Genomic DNA, 18,693 nt, shown 5'->3' with positions numbered 1-18,693 from the left:
AAAGCAAAACGACAGCTGCCCATTACACCAAGGGCACACTCAACCAGAAAGAAAGGTGCCACCATGGCCTTCCTAGGCAATATTCCAATGCACGAAATATGTAAGGCAGCCACATGGTCTACGCCTCACACATTCACCAAGCACTACTGTGTAGATGTGTTATCTGCACAACAAGCCACAGTAGGTCAAGCCGTGCTAAGAACCTTATTTCAAACCACTTCCACTCCTACAGGCTAAACCACCGCTTTTGGGGAGTGTAGGAAGTTGGCTCTGTATGTGCTATTTCAAAGTAAGGAATAGCATGCACAGAGTCCAAGGGTTCCCCTTAGAGGTAAAATAGTGGTAAAAATAGATAATACTAATGCTCTATTTTGTGGTAGTGTGGTCGAGCAGTAGGCTTATCCAAGGAGTAGTGTTAAGCATTTGTTGTACATACACATAGACAATAAATGAGGTACACACACTCGGAGACAAATCCAGCCAATAGGTTTTGTTATAGAAAAATATATTTTCTTAGTTTATTTTAAGAACCACAGGTTCAAATTTAACATGTAATATCTTGTTTGAAAGGTATTGCAGGTAAGTACATTAGGAACTTTGAATCATTTCAATTGCATGTATACTTTTCAAGTTATTCACAAATAGCTATTTCAAAAGTGGACACTTAGTGCAATTTTCACAGTTCCTGGGGGAGGTAAGTTTTTGTTAGTTTTACCAGGTAAGTAAGACACTTACAGGGTTCAGTTCTTGGTCCAAGGTAGCCCACCGCTGGGGGTTCAGAGCAACCCCAAAGTTACCACACCAGCAGCTCAGGGCCGGTCAGGTGCAGAGTTCAAAGTGGTGCCCAAAACGCATAGGCTATAATGGAGAGAAGGGGGTGCCCCGGTTCCGGTCTGCTTGCAGGTAAGTACCCGCGTCTTCGGAGGGCAGACCAGGGGGGTTTTGTAGGGCACCGGGGGGGGACACAAGCCCACACAGAAATTTCACCCTCAGCGGCGCGGGGGCGGCCGGGTGCAGTGTTAGAACAAGCGTCGGGTTCGCAATGTAAGTCAATGAGAGATCTCGGGATCTCTTCAGCGCTGCAGGCAGGCAAGGGGGGGCTTCCTCGGGGAAACCTCCACTTGGGCAAGGGAGAGGGACTCCTGGGGGTCACTTCTGCAGTGAAAGTCCGGTCCTTCAGGTCCTGGGGGCTGCGGGTGCAGGGTCTTTTCCAGGCGTCGGGACTTAGGTTTCAGAGAGTCGCGGTCAGGGGAAGCCTCGGGATTCCCTCTGCAGGCGGCGCTGTGGGGGCTCAGGGGGGACAGGTTTTGGTACTCACAGTCGTAGAGTAGTCCGGGGGTCCTCCCTGAGGTGTTGGTTCTCCACCAGCCGAGTCGGGGTCGCCGGGTGCAGTGTTGCAAGTCTCACGCTTCTTGCGGGGAGTTGCAGGGTTCTTTAAAGCTGCTTCTTGAAACAAAGTTGCAGTCTTTTTGGAGCAGGTCCGCTGTCCTCTGGAGTTTCTTGTCGTCGTCGAAGCAGGGCAGTCCTCAGAGGATTCAGAGGTCGCTGGTCCCTTTGGCAGGCGTCGCTGGAGCAGAGTTCTTTGGAAGGCAGGAGACAGGCCGGTGAGTTTCTGGAGCCAAGGCAGTTGTTGTCTTCTGGTCTTCCTCTGCAGGGGTTTTCAGCTGGGCAGTCCTTCTTCTTGTTGTTGCAGGAATCTAATTTTCTAGGGTTCAGGGTAGCCCTTAAATACTAAATTTAAGGGCGTGTTTAGGTCTGGGGGGTTAGTAGCCAATGGCTACTAGCCCTGAGGGTGGGTACACCCTCTTTGTGTCTCCTCCCAAGGGGAGGGGGTCACAATCCTAACCCTATTGGGGGAATCCTCCATCTGCAAGATGGAGGATTTCTAAAAGTTAGTCACCTCAGCTCAGGACACCTTAGGGGCTGTCCTGACTGGCCAGTGACTCCTCCTTGTTATTCTCATTATTTTCTCCAGCCTTGCCGCCAAAAGTGGGGGCCGGGGCCGGAGGGGGCGGGCAACTCCACTAGCTGGAGTGTCCTGCGGTGCTGTGACAAATGGGTGAGCCTTTGAGGCTCACCGCCAGGTGTTACAGCTCCTGCCTGGGGGAGGTGTTAGCATCTCCACCCAATACAGGCTTTGTTACTAGCCACAGAGTGACTAAGGCACTCTCCCCATGTGGCCAGCAACATGTCTGGTGTGTGGCAGGCTGCTAAAACTAGTCAGCCTACACGGATAGTTGGTTAAGGTTTCAGGGGGCACCTCTAAGGTGCCCTCTGGGGTGTATGTTACAATGAAATGTACACTGGCATCAGTGTGCATTTATTGTGCTGAGAAGTTTGATACCAAACTTCACAGTTTTCAGTGTAGCCATTATGGTGCTGTGGAGTTTGTGCATGACAGACTCCCAGACCATATACTCTTATGGCTACCCTGCACTTACAATGCCTAAGGTTTTGCTTAGACACTGTAGGGGCACAGTGCTCATGCACTGGTGCCCTCACCTATGGTATAGTGCACCCTGCCTTAGGGCTGTAAGGTCTGCTAGAGGGGTGACTTATCTATACTTCATAGGCAGTGTGAGGTTGGCATGGCACCCTGAGGGGAGTGCCATGTCGACTTAGTTGTTTTATTCCCACTAGCACACACAAGCTGGTAAGCAGTGTGTTTGTGCTGAGTGAGGGGTCCCCAGGGTGGCATAAGACATGCTGCAGCCCTTAGAGACCATCCCTGGCATCAGGGCCCTTGGTACTAGGGGGTACCAGTTATAAGGGACTTACCTGGATGCCAGGGTGTGCCAATTGTGGAAACAAAAGTACAGGTTAGAGAAAGAACACTGGTGCTGGGGCCTGGTTAGCAGACCTCAGCACACTTTCACATCAAAACTTAGCATCAGCAAAGGCAAAAAGTCAGGGGGTAACCATGCCAAGGAGGCATTCCCTTACACCCCCTCAGATAACCCCTGCTCACCCCCTTGGTAGCTTGGCATGAGTAGTCAGGCTTATCTCAGAAGCAATGTGTAAAGCATTTGCAAATAACACACAGTAATAAGTGAAAACACTACAAAAGGACATCACACCAGTTTTAGAAAAATAGCCAATATTTATCTACATAAAACAAGACCAAATACCATAAAAAATCCAACATACAGTAATAAAAATAGGAATGCTGCAAGATGTATTTAAAACTAGAGTTCCTTGAAGTCTATAGCTCCACCTGGGGCTATCACGGCGTTGTGATCAACAAAACCAACAGTTCAGGCCGGCCGTGGCGTTGCGGGCCAGCTACATTGTCAGGAAGACCCGCAAACAGTACCTTGGATTTGCAGGGCGTCGTGATCCTCGCGATGAGCGGCGTCGCTGGTGTCGGTGCAGGAGTCGTCAGGCCCTTGAAGTCATGCACCTCCGGGATCGAAGTCCGGGCACATGAAATCAGGTGCGCTGGCGTGGATGGCGTTGGGGCTGCGGTGCGAAGCGGGACGATGCTACGTGTCGTGCCCACAGGTCACGTGCAGGCAGCGGCTCGGTGACTGCGTCCATTGGAGTCGGTGAGACCAGGGCTACGGTGTGAAGCGGGGCGGTGCAATGTGCAGTGTCCACAGGTCATGGTGCAGGCAGCGGCGTAGTCGTCGCAGTAGGCCCAAGCCAGCGGTGCAGGACGGGATGGTGCTTCGTGACCCTTACACGCGGTGTCCACAGGCCACGGTGCAGACGAGGATGCCTGGTGATGACACTGGAGCCGATGGTGCTGGCGTCGGTGGACCGGGACTGCAGCACGGGACGGTGCTTCGTGCTACTCACGAGCGGTGTCCACAAGCCACGGTGCAGGCAGCGGTACCAGTGTCAGCAGGAGCGTCGTCGTCGGGGATGCCCAGGCTGCGGTGTGAGCAGGTGATGCTGGAGTGCGGGGCCCACAGGTCGCGGTGCGAGCAGCGTCTCGGTGAAGTCGTCCGATGACGGTGAGACCAGGGTCGCGGGGAAAAGCGACTCTGCAGCGTCGGCAACTCATGGTGCAGGCCAGCGGTGTCATTGGCGGTGTCGCAATGGTTTCTCCTCTTGAGCAGCACAAAACACACAGTTCCCAGTGCTGCAGGTCGAGGAAACTGAAGTCTTTGGTGTCCCTGAGACTTCAAACAGGAGGCAAGCTCTACACCAAGCCCTTGGAGAACTTTCTCAAGCAGGACACACAGCAAAGTTCAACCTTTTCAGGGTGAAGCAGCAACTGCAGGCCAGTCCAGCAAAGCAACACAGCAAAGGGACAGTACTCCTCCTTCAGCTCTTCTCCTGGCCAGAGGTTCCTCTTGATTCCATAAAGATTCTAAAAGTCTGGGGTTTTGGGCCTTCTTTTTATACCCAGTTCTGCCTTTGTAGTTGGCAAACTTCAAAGGAAAGTCTCAAGTGTTTTCAAGATCCTTCCTTGTCTAGGCCAGGCCCCAGCCACTCACGAGGGGGTCGGAAATGGCATGGTGTGAGGGCAGGCACAGTCCTTTCAGGTGTGAGTGACCACTCCTCCCCTCCAGCACAGATGGCTAATCAAGATATGCAGGCTACACCCCAGCCCCCTTTGTGTCACTGTCTAGAGGAGAGGCGTGAACAGCCCAACTGTCAAACTGACCCCGACAGGGAATCAACAAACAGGCAGAGTCACAGAATGGATTAAGCAAGAAAATGCCTACTTTCTAAAAGTGGCATTTTCAAACGCACCATCTTAAAATCAACTTTACTAAACAATGTATTTTTAAATTGTGAGCTCAGAGGCCCCAAACTCCACATGTCCATCCGCTCCCAAAGAGAATCTACACTTCAATCAGATTTCAAGGTAGCCCCCATGTTAACCTATGAGAGGGACGGGCCTTGCAACAGTGAAAAAGGAGTTTAGCAATAGTTCAATGTCAGGACATATAAAACACAATACTATTTGTCCTACCTTAACCATACACTGCACCCTGCCCTTGGGGCTACCTAGGGCCTCCCTTAGGGGTACCTTACATGTAAGAAAAGGGAAGGTTTAGGCCTGGCAAGTGGGTACACGTGCCAAGTCGAAGTTACAGTCAAAACTGCACACATAGACACTGCAGTGGCAGGTCCGAGATATAATTACAGATCTACTTATGTGGGTGGCACAACCAGTGCTGCAGGCCCACTAGTAGCATTTGATTTACAAGCCCTGGGAACCTCTAGTGCACTTTACTAGGGACTTAACAGTAAATCAAATATGCCAATCATGGATAAATCAATCAACAGTACAATTTCTATAGGGAGCAGTTGCACTTTAGCACTGATTAGCAGTGGTAAAGTGCGCAGAGACAATAAACCAGCAAAAACAGACCTGAAAAAATAGGAGGAAGAAGACAAAATGTTTGGGGATAACCCTGCAAAAAAGGCCATTTCCAACAACCAGTATGCCAATTGTGGGTTTAAAAAGTTTCAAAGCAAACAAATTTAGAGGAGAAGCACACCCACTGGGGTCCTGGTTAGCAGGATCCCTGTTAAATATAGTCTAAACACACTGATATCAGGCAAACAGTGGGGGTAACTATGCTAGAAAGATAGTACTTTCATACACTGGGTATTACAGGTAGGTCAAACTGTCCAATTAGAATTTCTTTTTACTTGCTATCCTGGCTGCAGGACAGGCCGAATATTACATCTTCTCTTGCCATTTTAGTGGTGAGGAAGATAGTGCTATGCTCCACTAAAGACACCTTAACTTCAAGGCCCTCGGTACTCAGAGTACCTTTTACTTTGGGCTTACATTTGAGGGTAGCTTTGCAAATCTGGGATTAGCCAATTCGTACTCACTGGTACACACTTAGGTGTCAGAGTATGTGTGCTGGGCATCAGTGCCCCAGGGTGTGTCTAATTACACCAGTACCTAAAGTCATCAAAAAGTGTGGTGCACCTCCAAAAAGACAACCTCCTACAAGCACACAGCCTATTTTAGCGATTAATTTTCACAAGAAGTGTTTAATTTTGTCTAACATTTTTATTAATAATTGTAGTCCGAAACACCTTTGCTAAGCAGGATTATTAACAAGATGTGTCTTTCAGTTCTTACAGCTGCTGTAACACAAGCCTCGCTGCAGTCCATTCTTCATAAAATTCTCACTTCTGGACCATCTGCTTTTAATATAACATCCCTGATTTCCCAAGCTGCACAGCTATCGTCGCAAGGTAAATTCAGCGTTTTACTGTTTGATTTTATCCACACAGCTGTATGTACTTAAAGGATGTTTTTATTCCAGTATGTGAAGCACTTATTTAGTTAAACTATTCCTAAAATGAAAATAGTTTGCATAGCAATCCCTCACTGTAGGAAGCTGGCCTGGTGTGTGGTGCGCACCTATGGTGTTGTAACCTTATACCACGTCCACGTATCCCCTATTAGTGAGGTGTTGGCAGTGTCTAGGAAGCAAGGGCTCTCTAGGGATAGCTGTGGCCTGAGCAGCCAAGACTTATCTAGGAGACATGGATAGCTAATGGAATACCACTATAGTCACACAGTGCTCTCACACATGAAAGAACCATGGTGTTACCCTAATAAAGTACATTTATATTTGTAACACAAATACTAAAATACTGATTAGGCAATACAGCACTAGGAGGTGAGTAAACACGCTATTATATACACATTAGAAGTCCGGAATTAGCATAGGAAGCAGAAAGTGAAATATCAGAAAATAATGGAGACCCCTAGGGGGAGACCAAACCAGTGGAATGCGAAAGTTAGTCCTCCACTCAAGGAAGTGGAATCTGTAGATGGAAGCTGGAGGAACTAGGAACCCCAAAAGGTAAGTACTAGCCTCCCCCTCTTCGTCCCCCCGTCCCTCACCACCCCATTCTCCCCGCCCCCCTTTAGCGACCGGAGAGAAGAGGTAAGTACCGGGTTTTTCCGCAGGCCCACAGGTAAACGTTGTAAAGGACTGCAAGACTGGATGAAACAGAAGCTGGATCCTGACAGAAGAGGACCTGCAAATGAAGGGGAACAAGTCCAGTTCCAGTTGGAGTGACCGGTTGAGGCAGGAGCCACTACCCACCATTCTGGAGTTGCAGGAAAAGATCCACAGTGAAGACTAAGAGTCTGCTTTGCAGCACATGAGCAGATTAAGAGTTCCAGTTGATGCCCCACATCGGAAGAAAAGTTGCAGTCCATGAATGGTGTAGAAAAAACACCAACAAGCCTTGGCGAAGGCAAGGGTCACAGATGAAGAGTTGCAGAGCTGCTGGGGACTAGTAAGGTCCAGGAAGGGGGGTGGCGTTCAACACAAGGAGGGGTGTCCCAGGTGACCCTTATCAGTGAGGATAGTCAGAAATTGAGGATCCAGCCCCTACAGGCAGCCCACATTGCTGGTGCAGCAGGCAGGAGACTGTGATTGGCAGGGAGGAGTGCTGGAGGAAAGGGGCTACACAGAGCCTGAAGATCCCTTAGAAGAAAAGCCCACAAGCCTTGGTAACTGCAAGAGTCATGGTGCACAGGGCTACTGTCCTGCAAGTAGAGGCAAGGGCTTACCGTCTCCCAAGTTGGACAGTTGGTAGGGAGGGCCAAGGGGACCACTCCAGACCACCACCTGTGATGCAGGATCCACTCAGTTCTATAGGAGAGGAGATCCATGCATCCAGTCGTTGATGCAGTTGGTGCCTGCGGGTGCACGGGAGTGACTCCTTCGCTCCAGGGGAGAATTCTTCTTGCTTCTTTTGCAGGCTGAAGACTCTTCACCCTCAGAGGATGCACAACCAGGGAAATGTTGCAGTTGCTAGAAGGAGCCGGAGAAACAATGTTGCAAAGCGGAGTCGTTGCTGGAGTTGCAGATTGTCAGTTCCTGGAGGGTCCGGTTTCAGTCCCGGTGGCCTGAAGATGAAGTAAATGATGTGGATGAGTCCTGCCCGAATCTTGCATGTTGAATCTGAGGACCCACCCAAGAGGGAGTTTAGGAAGTTGGCTCTGTATATACTATTTCAAAGTAAGAAATAGAGTGCACAGTTCAAGGGTTCCCCTTAGAGGTAAGATAGTGGCAAAATTAGATAATTCTAATGCTCTATTTTGTGGTAGTGTGGTCTAGCAATAGGCTTATCAGAGGGTAGTGTTAAGCCCTTGTTGTACACACATAGGAAATAAATGAGTAACACACACTCAGACTTACTCCAGGCCATTAGGTTTTTATATAGCAAAATATATTTTCTTAGTTTATTTTTAGAACCACAAGTTCAAGATTTGAAGTAAATACATAAAATGCAAGGTATTCCACACAGGTAAGTTAAGAACTTTGAATTTAGAGCAATACCATTTACAGTCTTTGTTAAAATATCAATAAGCTATTTTAAAAATGGACACGGTGCAAAAATCAACAGTTCCTGGGGGAGGTAAGTAATGGTTAGATTGTGAGGTAAGTAAAACACTTACAAGTCTCAGTTCCTGGACATAGGCAGCCCACTGTTGGGGGTTCAAGGCAACCCCAAAGTTACCACACCAGCAGCTCAGGGCCGGTGTAGGAAGTTGGCTCTGTATGCACTATTTCACAGTAAGGAATAGTATGCACAGAGTCCAAGGGTTCCCCTTAGAGGTAAGCTAGTGGCCAAAAGAGATAATACTAATGCTCTATTTTGTGATAGTGTGGTCGAGCAGTAGGCTTATCAAAGGAGTAGTGTTAAGCATTTGTTGTACATACACACAGGCAATAAATGAGGAACACACACTCAGACAATTCCAGGCCAATAGGTTTTTGTATAGAATAATATCTTTTCTTAGTTTATTTTAAGAACCACAGGTTCAAATTCTACATGTAATACTTTGCATGAAAGGTATTGCAGGTAAGTACTTTAGGAACTTTGAATAATCACAATAGCATATATACTTTTCAAATTAAACACATATAACTATTTTAAAACTAGTGTAGGAAGTTGGCTCTGTATGTGCTATTTCAAAGTAAGGAATAGCATGCACAGAGTCCAAGGGTTCCCCTTAGAGGTAAAATAGTGGTAAAAAGAGATAATACTAATGCTCTATTTTGTGGTAGTGTGGTCGAGCAGTAGGCTTATCCAAGGAGTAGTGTTAAGCATTTGTTGTACATACACATAGACAATAAATGAGGTACACACACTCAGAGACAAATCCAGCCAATAGGTTTTTGTATAGAAAAATATCTTTTCTTAGTTTATTTTAAGAACCACAGGTTCAAATTCTACATGTAATATCTCATTCGAAAGGTATTGCAGGTAAGTACTTTAGGAACTTCAAATCATCAAAATTGCATGTATACTTTTCAAGTTATTCACAAATAGCTGTTTTAAAAGTGGACACAGTGCAATTTTCACAGTTCCTAGGGGAGGTAAGTATTTGTTAGGTTAACCAGGTAAGTAAGACACTTACAGGGCTTAGTTCTTGGTCCAAGGTAGCCCACCGTTGGGGGTTCAGAGCAACCCCAAAGTCACCACACCAGCAGCTCAGGGCCGGTCAGGTGCAGAGTTCAAAGTGGTGCCCAAAACACATAGGCTAGAATGGAGAGAAGGGGGTGCCCCGGTTCCGGTCTGCTTGCAAGTAAGTACCCGCGTCTTCGGAGGGCAGACCAGGGGGGTTTTGTAGGGCACCGGGGGGGACACAAGCCCACACAGAAATCTCACCCTCAGCGGCGCGGGGGCGGCCGGGTGCAGTGTAGAAACAAGCGTCAGGTTCGCAATGTTAGTCTATGAGAGATCTCGGGATCTCTTCAGCGCTGCCGGCAGGCAAGGGGGGGATTCCTCAGGGAAACCTCCACTTGGGCAAGGGAGAGGGACTCCTGGGGGTCACTTCTCCAGTGAAAGTCCGGTCCTTCAGGTCCTGGGGGCTGCGGGTGCAGGGTCTCTCCCAGGCGTCGGGACTTTAGGTTCAAAGAGTCGCGGTCAGGGGAAGCCTCGGGATTCCCTCTGCAGGCGGCGCTGTGGGGGCTCAGGGGGGACAGGTTTTGGTACTCACAGTATCAGAGTAGTCCTGGGGTCCCTCCTGAGGTGTTGGATCGCCACCAGCCGAGTCGGGGTCGCCGGGTGCAGTGTTGCAAGTCTCACGCTTCTTGCGGGGAGCTTGCAGGGTTCTTTAAAGTTGCTGGAAACAAAGTTGCAGCTTTTCTTGGAGCAGGTCCGCTGTCCTCGGGAGTTTCTTGTCTTTTCGAAGCAGGGGCAGTCCTCAGAGGATGTCGAGGTCGCTGGTCCCTTTGGAAGGCGTCGCTGGAGCAGGATCTTTGGAAGGTAGGAGACAGGCCGGTGAGTTTCTGGAGCCAAGGCAGTTGTCGTCTTCTGGTCTTCCGCTGCAGGGGTTTTCAGCTGGGCAGTCCTTCTTCTTGTAGTTGCAGGAATCTAATTTTCTAGGGTTCAGGGTAGCCCTTAAATACTAAATTTAAGGGCGTGTTTAGGTCTGGGGGGTTAGTAGCCAATGGCTACTAGCCCTGAGGGTGGGTACACCCTCTTTGTGCCTCCTCCCAAGGGGAGGGGGTCACAATCCTAACCCTATTGGGGGAATCCTCCATCTGCAAGATGGAGGATTTCTAAAAGTTAGAGTCACCTCAGTTCAGGGCACCTTAGGGGCTGTCCTGACTGGCCAGTGACTCCTCCTTGTTTTTCTCATTATTTTCTCCGGCCTTGCCGCCAAAAGTGGGGCCTGGCCGGAGGGGGCGGGCAACTCCACTAGCTGGAGTGTCCTGCTGGGTTGGCACAAAGGAGGTGAGCCTTTGAGGCTCACCGCCAGGTGTGACAATTCCTGCCTGGGAGAGGTGTTAGCATCTCCACCCAGTGCAGGCTTTGTTACTGGCCTCAGAGTGACAAAGGCACTCTCCCCATGGGGCCAGCAACATGTCTCGGTTTGTGGCAGGCTGCTAAAACTAGTCAGCCTACACAGATAGTCGGTTAAGTTTCAGGGGGCACCTCTAAGGTGCCCTCTGTGGTGTATTTTACAATAAAATGTACACTGGCATCAGTGTGCATTTATTGTGCTGAGAAGTTTGATACCAAACTTCCCAGTTTTCAGTGTAGCCATTATGGTGCTGTGGAGTTCGTGTTTGACAGACTCCCAGACCATATACTCTTATGGCTACCCTGCACTTACAATGTCTAAGGTTTTGTTTAGACACTGTAGGGGCATAGTGCTCATGCACTGGTACCCTCACCTATGGTATAGTGCACCCTGCCTTAGGGCTGTAAGGCCTGCTAGAGGGGTGTCTTACCTATACTGCATAGGCAGTGAGAGGCTGGCATGGCACCCTGAGGGGAGTGCCATGTCGACTTACTCATTTTGTTCTCACTAGCACACACAGGCTTGTAAGCAGTGTGTCTGTGCTGAGTGAGGGGTCTCTAGGGTGGCATAAGACATGCTGCAGCCCTTAGAGACCTTCCTTGGCATCAGGGCCCTTGGTACTAGAAGTACCAGTTACAAGGGACTTATCTGAATGCCAGGGTGTGCCAATTGTGGATACAATGGTACATTTTAGGTGAAGGAACACTGGTGCTGGGGCCTGGTTAGCAGGGTCCCAGCACACTTCTCAGTCAAGTCAGCATCAGTATCAGGCAAAAAGTGGGGGGTAACTGCAACAGGGAGCCATTTCTTTACAACTAGACAGTGCAATTTTCACAGTTCGTAGGGGAGGTAAGTTATTGTTAGTTCTTGCAGGTAAGTAAACCACCTACGGGGTTCAAGTTTGGGTCCAAGTTAGCCCGCCATTGGGGGTTCAGAGCAACCCCAAAGTTACTACACCAGCAGCTCAGGACCGGTCAGGTGCAGAGGTCAAAGTGGTGCCCAAAACACACAGGCTTCAATGGAGAAGGGGGTGCCCCGGTTCCAGTCTGCCAGCAGGTAAGTACCTGCGTCTTCGGAGGGCAGACCAGGGGGGTTTTGTAGGGCACCGGGGGGACACAAGTTAGCACAGAAAGTACACCCTCAGCAGCACGGGGGCGGCCGGGTGCAGTGTGCAAACACACGTCGGGTTTGTAATTGAAATCAATGGGAGACCAAGGGGTCTCTTCAGCGATGCAGGTAAAGGGGGGGTGGGGTCTCCTCGGGGTAGCCACCACCTGGGCAAGGGAGAGGGCCTCCTGGGGGTCACTCCTGCACTGGAGTTCCGATCCTTCAGGTCCTGGGGGCTGCAGGTGCAGGGTCTTTTCCAGCCGTCGCGAAATGGAGTTCAGACAGTCGCGGTCAGGGGGAGCCTGGGGATTCCCTCTGCAGGCGTCGCTGTGGGGGCTCAGGGGGGACAACTTTGGTTACTCAGTCGTTGAGTCGCCGGAGGGTCCTCCCTGAAGCGTTGTTTCTCCACCAGTCGAGTCGGGGTCGCCGGGTGCAGTGTTGCAAGTCTCACGCTTCTTGCGGGGAGTTGCAGGGGTCTTTAAATCTGCTACTTGAAACAAAGTTGCAGTTCTTTTGGAGCAGGGCCGCTGTCCTCGGGATTTTTTTGTCTTTCTCGAAGTCGGGCAGTCCTCGGAGGATTCAGAGGTCGCTGGTCCCTTGGAAAGCGTCGCTGGAGCAGGTTTCTTTGGAAGGCAGGAGACAGGCAGGTAGGACTGGGGCCAAAGCAGTTGGTGTCTTCTGTTCTTCCTCTGCAGGGGTTTTTCAGCTCAGCAGTCTTCTTCTTCAGGTAAGTTGCAGGAATCTAAATTCTTAGGTTCAGGGAAGCCCTTAAATACTAAATTTAAGGGCGTGTTTAGGTCTGGGGGGTTAGTAGCCAATGGCTACTAGCCCTGAGGGTGGGTACACCCTCTTTGTGCCTCCTCCCAAGGGGAGGGGGTCACATCCTTAATCCTATTGGGGGAATCCTCCATCTGCAAGATGGAGGATTTCTAAAAGTTAGAGCCACTTCAGCTCAGGACACCTTAGGGGCTGTCCTGACTGGCCAGTGACTCCTCCTTGTTGTTCTCATTATTTTCTCCGGCCTTGCCGCCAAAAGTGGGGGCCGGAGGGGGCGGGCAACTCCACTAGCTGGAGTGTCCTGCGGTGCTGGCACAAAGGGGTGAGCCTTTGAGGCTCACCGCCAGGTGTGACAGCTCCTGCCTGGGGGAGGTGTTAGCATCTCCACCCAGTGCAGGCTTTGTTACTGGCCTCAGAGTGACAAAGGCACTCTCCCCATGGGGCCAGCAACATGTCTCGGTTGTGGCAGGCTGCTGGAACCAGTCAGCCTACACAGATAGTCGGTTAAGGTTTCAGGGGGCACCTCTAAGGTGACCTCTGGGGTGTATTTTACAATAAAATGTACACTGGCATCAGTGTGCATTTATTGTGCTGAGAAGTTTGATACCAAACTTCCCAGTTTTCAGTGTAGCCATTATGGTGCTGTGGAGTTCGTGTAAAACAGACTCCCAGACCATATACTCTTATGGCTACCCTGCACTTACAATGTCTAAGGTATTGCTTAGACACTGTAGGGGCACAGTGCTCATGCACTGGTGCCCTCACCTATGGTATAGTGCACCCTGCCTTAGGGCTGTAAGGCCTACTAGAGGGGTGACTTATCTATACCTGCATAGGCAGTGAGAGGCTGGCATGGCACCCTGAGGGGAGTGCCATGCCGACTTACTCGTTTTGTTCTCACCAGCACACACAAGCTGGCAAGCAGTGTGTCTGGGCTGAGTGAGGGGTCTCCAGGGTGGCATAAGACATGCTGCAGCCCTTAGAGACCTTCCTTGGCATCAGGGCCCTTGGTACCAGGGGTACCACTTACAAGGGACTTATCTGGATGCCAGGGTGTGCCAATTGTGGATACAAAAGTACAGGTTAGGGAAAGAACACTGGTGCTGGGGCCTGGTTAGCAGGCCTCAGCACACTTTCAATTCAAAACATAGCATCAGCAAAGGCAAAAAGTCAGGGGGTAACCATGCCAAGGAGGCATTTCCTTACACTGCCCTCTGGGTAGGAGGGCCCGCCATAGGGGTGACTTAGTGACCTTATGCAATGATCTATAGTGAAAGAGTGCATGCATGTTTTCACGCAGGCTACAATGGCAGGTCGGCAGACACATTTTGCATGGGTTCCCACGGGTGGCATAATACATGTTGCAGCACATGGGGGGGAACCCCAGGTGTCCCAATGCTCTGGGTACCTAGGAAGCCCAGAACAAACGCATGTCCGGTAAGAGGATGTAACACCTGAAGGAAGCTGGCCCAGTGTGTGGTGGACACCTATTGTGTTATGGCTTACACAGGATCGAGGCACCTCCAATTAGTTAGTGCTACACTGTCTAGGCAGCCAGGGCTCTCCAGGGTAGCTGTGGTGAGCAGCCATGAGTTATCTAGAGGGCATGTGAAGCACTTGCAATGCCACAGTAGTCACGCAGTAAATTATCACTCAAAAAAGGAACCACACAGTGTTGCAGAAATAAAGGTACTTTATTATTGGCACACCAAATTAGACTACCAGTGGTATACCGACCTCTGGAGGTATGAACACATAAAACACTGGTAATTACTCGGGAAAAACATAAATTAGCAAACTTATACTAAAAAAATGGAATGCAAAAGGGTGTCTACCTTGCAGAGTTTGCTGCAGTCATCTTTTTGGGAGTCTGATACGCAGTCTGCTAGCACAACCCCATCTACTGAGCCATCCACTGGATTGTAGGAGAAGAGGTCAAGGAGAGTGTCACTCTTTTCTTCCTGTCGATCATTTGCTCGTGAGCAAGGTCATGTCAGACCTGTTATAGTAGGGCTTCAGGCGGGGTCACATGAAGCTCCCTGTGGGAGATTCTAGGAGTGCCTAGGTCCACCAAATAGGTGACCTCACCCTTTATCTCCACAATAGTGTGTGGTGTACTCCATTTGTCTTGCACTGCCCAGGGAGCCACAGGCTCCACGACCCACAATTTCTGTCTTGGTTGGTAAACAGTCAGCACAGCCTTCTGGGTCATGCTATTGTTTTTGTAAGTCGTGGCTGCCTGAAGGTTTTTGGAAGCCCTCTTCATGTACTCGGCCATCCTAGATCGAAGGCTCGTACATAGTCCACAATGTCCTGTTTTGGAGGCTTGAGAGGTTGCTCCCAGCCTTCTTTCACAAGAGCAAAGGGACCCCTAGCAGGGTGTCAAAAAAGTTCAAAGAGGCTGTAGCCCACTCACTTCTGGGGAACCTCCTATAGGCCAAGAAGAAGCAATGTAACAGGACATCCCTTCTCCTCCTGAGTTTCTCTGGAAGTCCCATTATCACACCCTTGAGAGTTTTATTAAACTTCTCAACTAATCCATTTATTAGTGGATACTAAGGGGTGGTGAATTTATAAGTGAACACATTCCTTCCACATGACTTTAAGGTAAGCAGTCATGAAGTTTGCATCGCTGTCTTATACCACCTCTTTAGGAAAGCCCACCCTTGAGAAAATTCCCAGGAGGGTGTTGGCCGCTGCAGGAGCTGTAGTGATCCTGTGAGGAATGGCCTCTGGATACTTGGTGGCATCGTCCCCCACCACCATTATAAATATATTGCCAGAAGCTGTTGGAGGGTCTAGGGAACCAACAATATCCACCCCAGTCCTCTCAAAGGGCACCCCAACCGCTGGTAGTGGAAGTAAAGGAGACTTTGGGGTGCCACCTGTCTTGCCACTGGATTGACAGGTGACAAAACTTAGTGTCTTCAGACATTTGGGGCCCAGTGAGAGTGAGGTACAAGCCTGTCCCAAGTCTTGCTTAGCCCTGAGTGGCCTGCAAGGACAATATGTGCTAGAGTCATCAGGAACCTCCCTAACCTTCAGAGGGATAACCAATCTTCTGGTGGCACCAGGTTTAGGGTCTCCTGCTTCTGAGTATAGGAGGCTGTTATCCCAGTTTACCTTATGGGTGCCACTGACATCCACTGCCTCTTGTGCTGCAGCTTGCTGCCTTAAGCACTCCAGTGTGGGACAGGTTTTCTGTTCCATACTGAGTTCCTCCCAGGTGGGCCCTCTGCACCCAAATGCTCAGCAGTGTCAGCTTTGAGCTCCTTTGGTGTAGGTTCCACCCAAGGAGTAGATTCTTCACCCTCAGGAGTTGAATCACCACTGGAGGCTAGAGCAAGGGGTGCCTTTTTACTCTTTCTGCTCTGCTTTTTTTTTTTTGCCTCCTGTGCCATTGTTCCAGGCTCCAGGGTTCCTTGTTCCCTTTGCTACTTGGCCTGTGCTCTGGAGAAGGCAAAAATATGCCCAGGGATGCTCAGCATTGCTGCATGCGCCTCCAATTCCACTTCAGCCCAAGTTGAAGTCTCCAAGTCATTACCTAGCAGACATTCTACAGGTAGATTAGAGGACACTACAACCATTTTTGGGCCATTAAATTCCACCGTCTTATCCCACCGCTGCACCACCAGTGTAGGAAGCTGGCCTGGTGTGTGGTGAGCACCTATGGTGTTTTCTCCTTATACCAGGTCCAGGTACCCCCTATTAGTGAAGTGTTGGCAGAGTCTAGGAAGCCAGCGCTCTCAAGAGATAGCTGTGGATGAGGAGCCAAGACTTATCAAGGAGACATGCAAAGCTTATACAATACCACTATAGTTACAGCACTTACACACATGAAGGAACCACACAGTGTTACAAAAATGAAGGTACTTTATTATGGTAAAACAAATCCTAAAATGCTGTATAGGCAATATTCCACTAGGAGGTGAGTAAACACACTAATTTTATACACAGAATTCAGTGATTAGCATAGAAAGCAATAGCAAACAGTAAAAAAACAAAAAAAATAGAAAATAGTGAAGGCCCTAGGGCAGAGGTCTCCAAACTTTTTAATACCACGCCCCCCCCCCCCCTCCCCCAGCTGAAAAGCTGAAAAGTAAAAATCTTTGGGCCCCCTCCTCAGAATTGTGCACAATTAGTGTATAAAGATGGCAATGATTAAATATGTCTAGACCTATTTAAACATTGCAGTTAAGTACTGTTACCTTTTTAAAGATGCAAAAACATGTTTCTGCTTAAAACAAAGGCCTGTTATGTGTGTAATGCTTCTTTTGGCAAGAGTCTGGCGCCCCCCACTGTGATCACTTGAGGCCCCCCCTAGGGGGGCCCGCCCCCCAGTTTGAAGACCTCTGCCCTAGGGGGAAACCAAACCATATACTAAGTGGAATGCAGCACCCCACCCAAGGAAGTGGAAGGGGAGCTAGAGTAACTAGGAACCTGAAGAGGTAAGTACCATGGTGCCCCCCAGCAAACAGGAGAGAAGAGGTAAGTACCTGGTTTTTCCTCAAACCCACAGGTAGATTTTGGAAAAGGAGTGTGCAAGACCCAGACAAGACTGAAAGACACCAAAGGTGGATCCTGACAGAAGACCTGCAAAGTAAGGGGGCCAAGTCTAGTGTCTGGTTGTGGCAGGAGCCACTATCCACCCTTCTGTAGATGGACCAGGTGGACGGAGAAAGTCAGCAGTGCAGCACATGAGCAGGAGAGGAGTTCCAGAAGTTATGCAAGTGATGTCCCACGTCATCGATCGTGACTCAGTTGGTCAGTGGTGCTGGAAAACCACCAACAAGCCTTGGTAAATGCAAGAGTATGAGAAGGTTTTTCAAGGCTGAAGAGAACCTGCAAAGTCCTGGGGACTCGACACAAGGATGGGAGTCTGAGGTGACCCTTGGCAGCTGGGAGAGTCCCAAGAAAAGGAGGTGGAGGCAGCCCCCCCAAGGGCAGCAGGCACAGGAGTCGCAGTAAGGCCAACTCAGCACACCAGAAGGAGTCGCTGGAGCAACAGGCAGGAGACTGACCTTTGCAGGAAGGAGGGCTGGGGCTACACGGAGCCTGAAGATTCCTTGGAGGAGGAACAAAGAAGCTTAGGTAACTGCAAGAGTCGCAGTGCACATGGGTACTGCCCTGTGAGGAGAGGCAAGGGCTTACCGTCTCCCAAGTTGGACAGATTGTAGAGCGGACCAAGGGCACCACTGCAGACCACTACCTGTGATGCAGGATCCACGCAGTTCCAAAGGAGAAAGGATCCACGAAGTCGGTCATCAATGCAGGGCAGTGACTCCTTCACTCCCAGGGACATTCCTTCTTGCTTAGTGTGCAGGCTGAAGACTCGCTGCCCTAAGAGGATGCTCAGCCACAGAAATGTTGCAGTTGCTGGAAGGAGCTGGGGAAACAATGTTGCAAAGCGGAGTTGTCGCTGGAATTGGAGATTGTCAGTTCCTGGAGAGTCCAGTTGCAGTCCCAGTGGCCAGAAGATGAAGTAAACGATGGAGAGAAGTCCTGCGGGGTTCTTGCACGTTGAATCTGAGGAACTACCCAAGAGGAAGACCCTAAATAGCCCTGGAATGGGGATTGGTCACCTAGCAGGAGGGGGCTGTGATGTCACCTACCTGACCTGGCCACTCAGATGCTCCCAGGGGCGTCTGCCCACCTTAGATTCAAGATGACAGAATCAAGTGGCCATCTGAAGGAGCTCTGGGCACCACCCTTGGGGTTGTGATGGACAGGGGAGTGGTCTCTCCTCTCTGTCCAGTTTCGTGCCAGAGCAGGGACAGGGGATACCTGGACTGGTTGAAACAGGTTTAATCAAGAAGGGTGCCAAATGTGCCCTTCAAAGCATACCAGTAGCTTGGGGAGGCTACCCCGCCCAAGCCATTTAACACCTGTTTCCAGGGGTGAGGGTGTTGCCTCCCTCTCCCACAGGAAATCCTTTGTTCTGACTTCCTCTGCCTGAGCTGGTCAAGCAGCTGGAGTGCTGAAACCTGTCTGAAGGGTGGCAGCAGCGCGTGCTGCCTGGAAAACCCCAGAAGACTGGTAGGAGCAATGCTGGG

The 18,693-nt window shown here is 49.9% G+C and overlaps 1 protein-coding gene across 9 annotated transcripts in view; it reads left to right on the top strand.

Annotated features, from left to right (window-relative positions):
- The window catches only part of WAC (WW domain containing adaptor with coiled-coil), a 554,026-nt gene that overhangs the window by 342,817 nt on the left and 192,516 nt on the right, over window positions 1–18,693 (top strand). For all 9 annotated transcript variants that reach the window (XM_069211302.1, XM_069211303.1, XM_069211305.1 and 6 more), the window contains one exon: window positions 6,049–6,171. In XM_069211302.1, coding sequence (XP_069067403.1) covers window positions 6,049–6,171 — 123 coding nt within the window. The remainder of the gene's footprint in view (window positions 1–6,048; window positions 6,172–18,693) is intronic.

Source organism: Pleurodeles waltl, chromosome 10 (genome assembly GCF_031143425.1).
Source record: "Pleurodeles waltl isolate 20211129_DDA chromosome 10, aPleWal1.hap1.20221129, whole genome shotgun sequence".
Classification (NCBI taxonomy): Eukaryota; Metazoa; Chordata; class Amphibia; order Caudata; family Salamandridae; genus Pleurodeles; species Pleurodeles waltl.
This window is presented reverse-complemented; position numbering and strand designations above follow the sequence as displayed.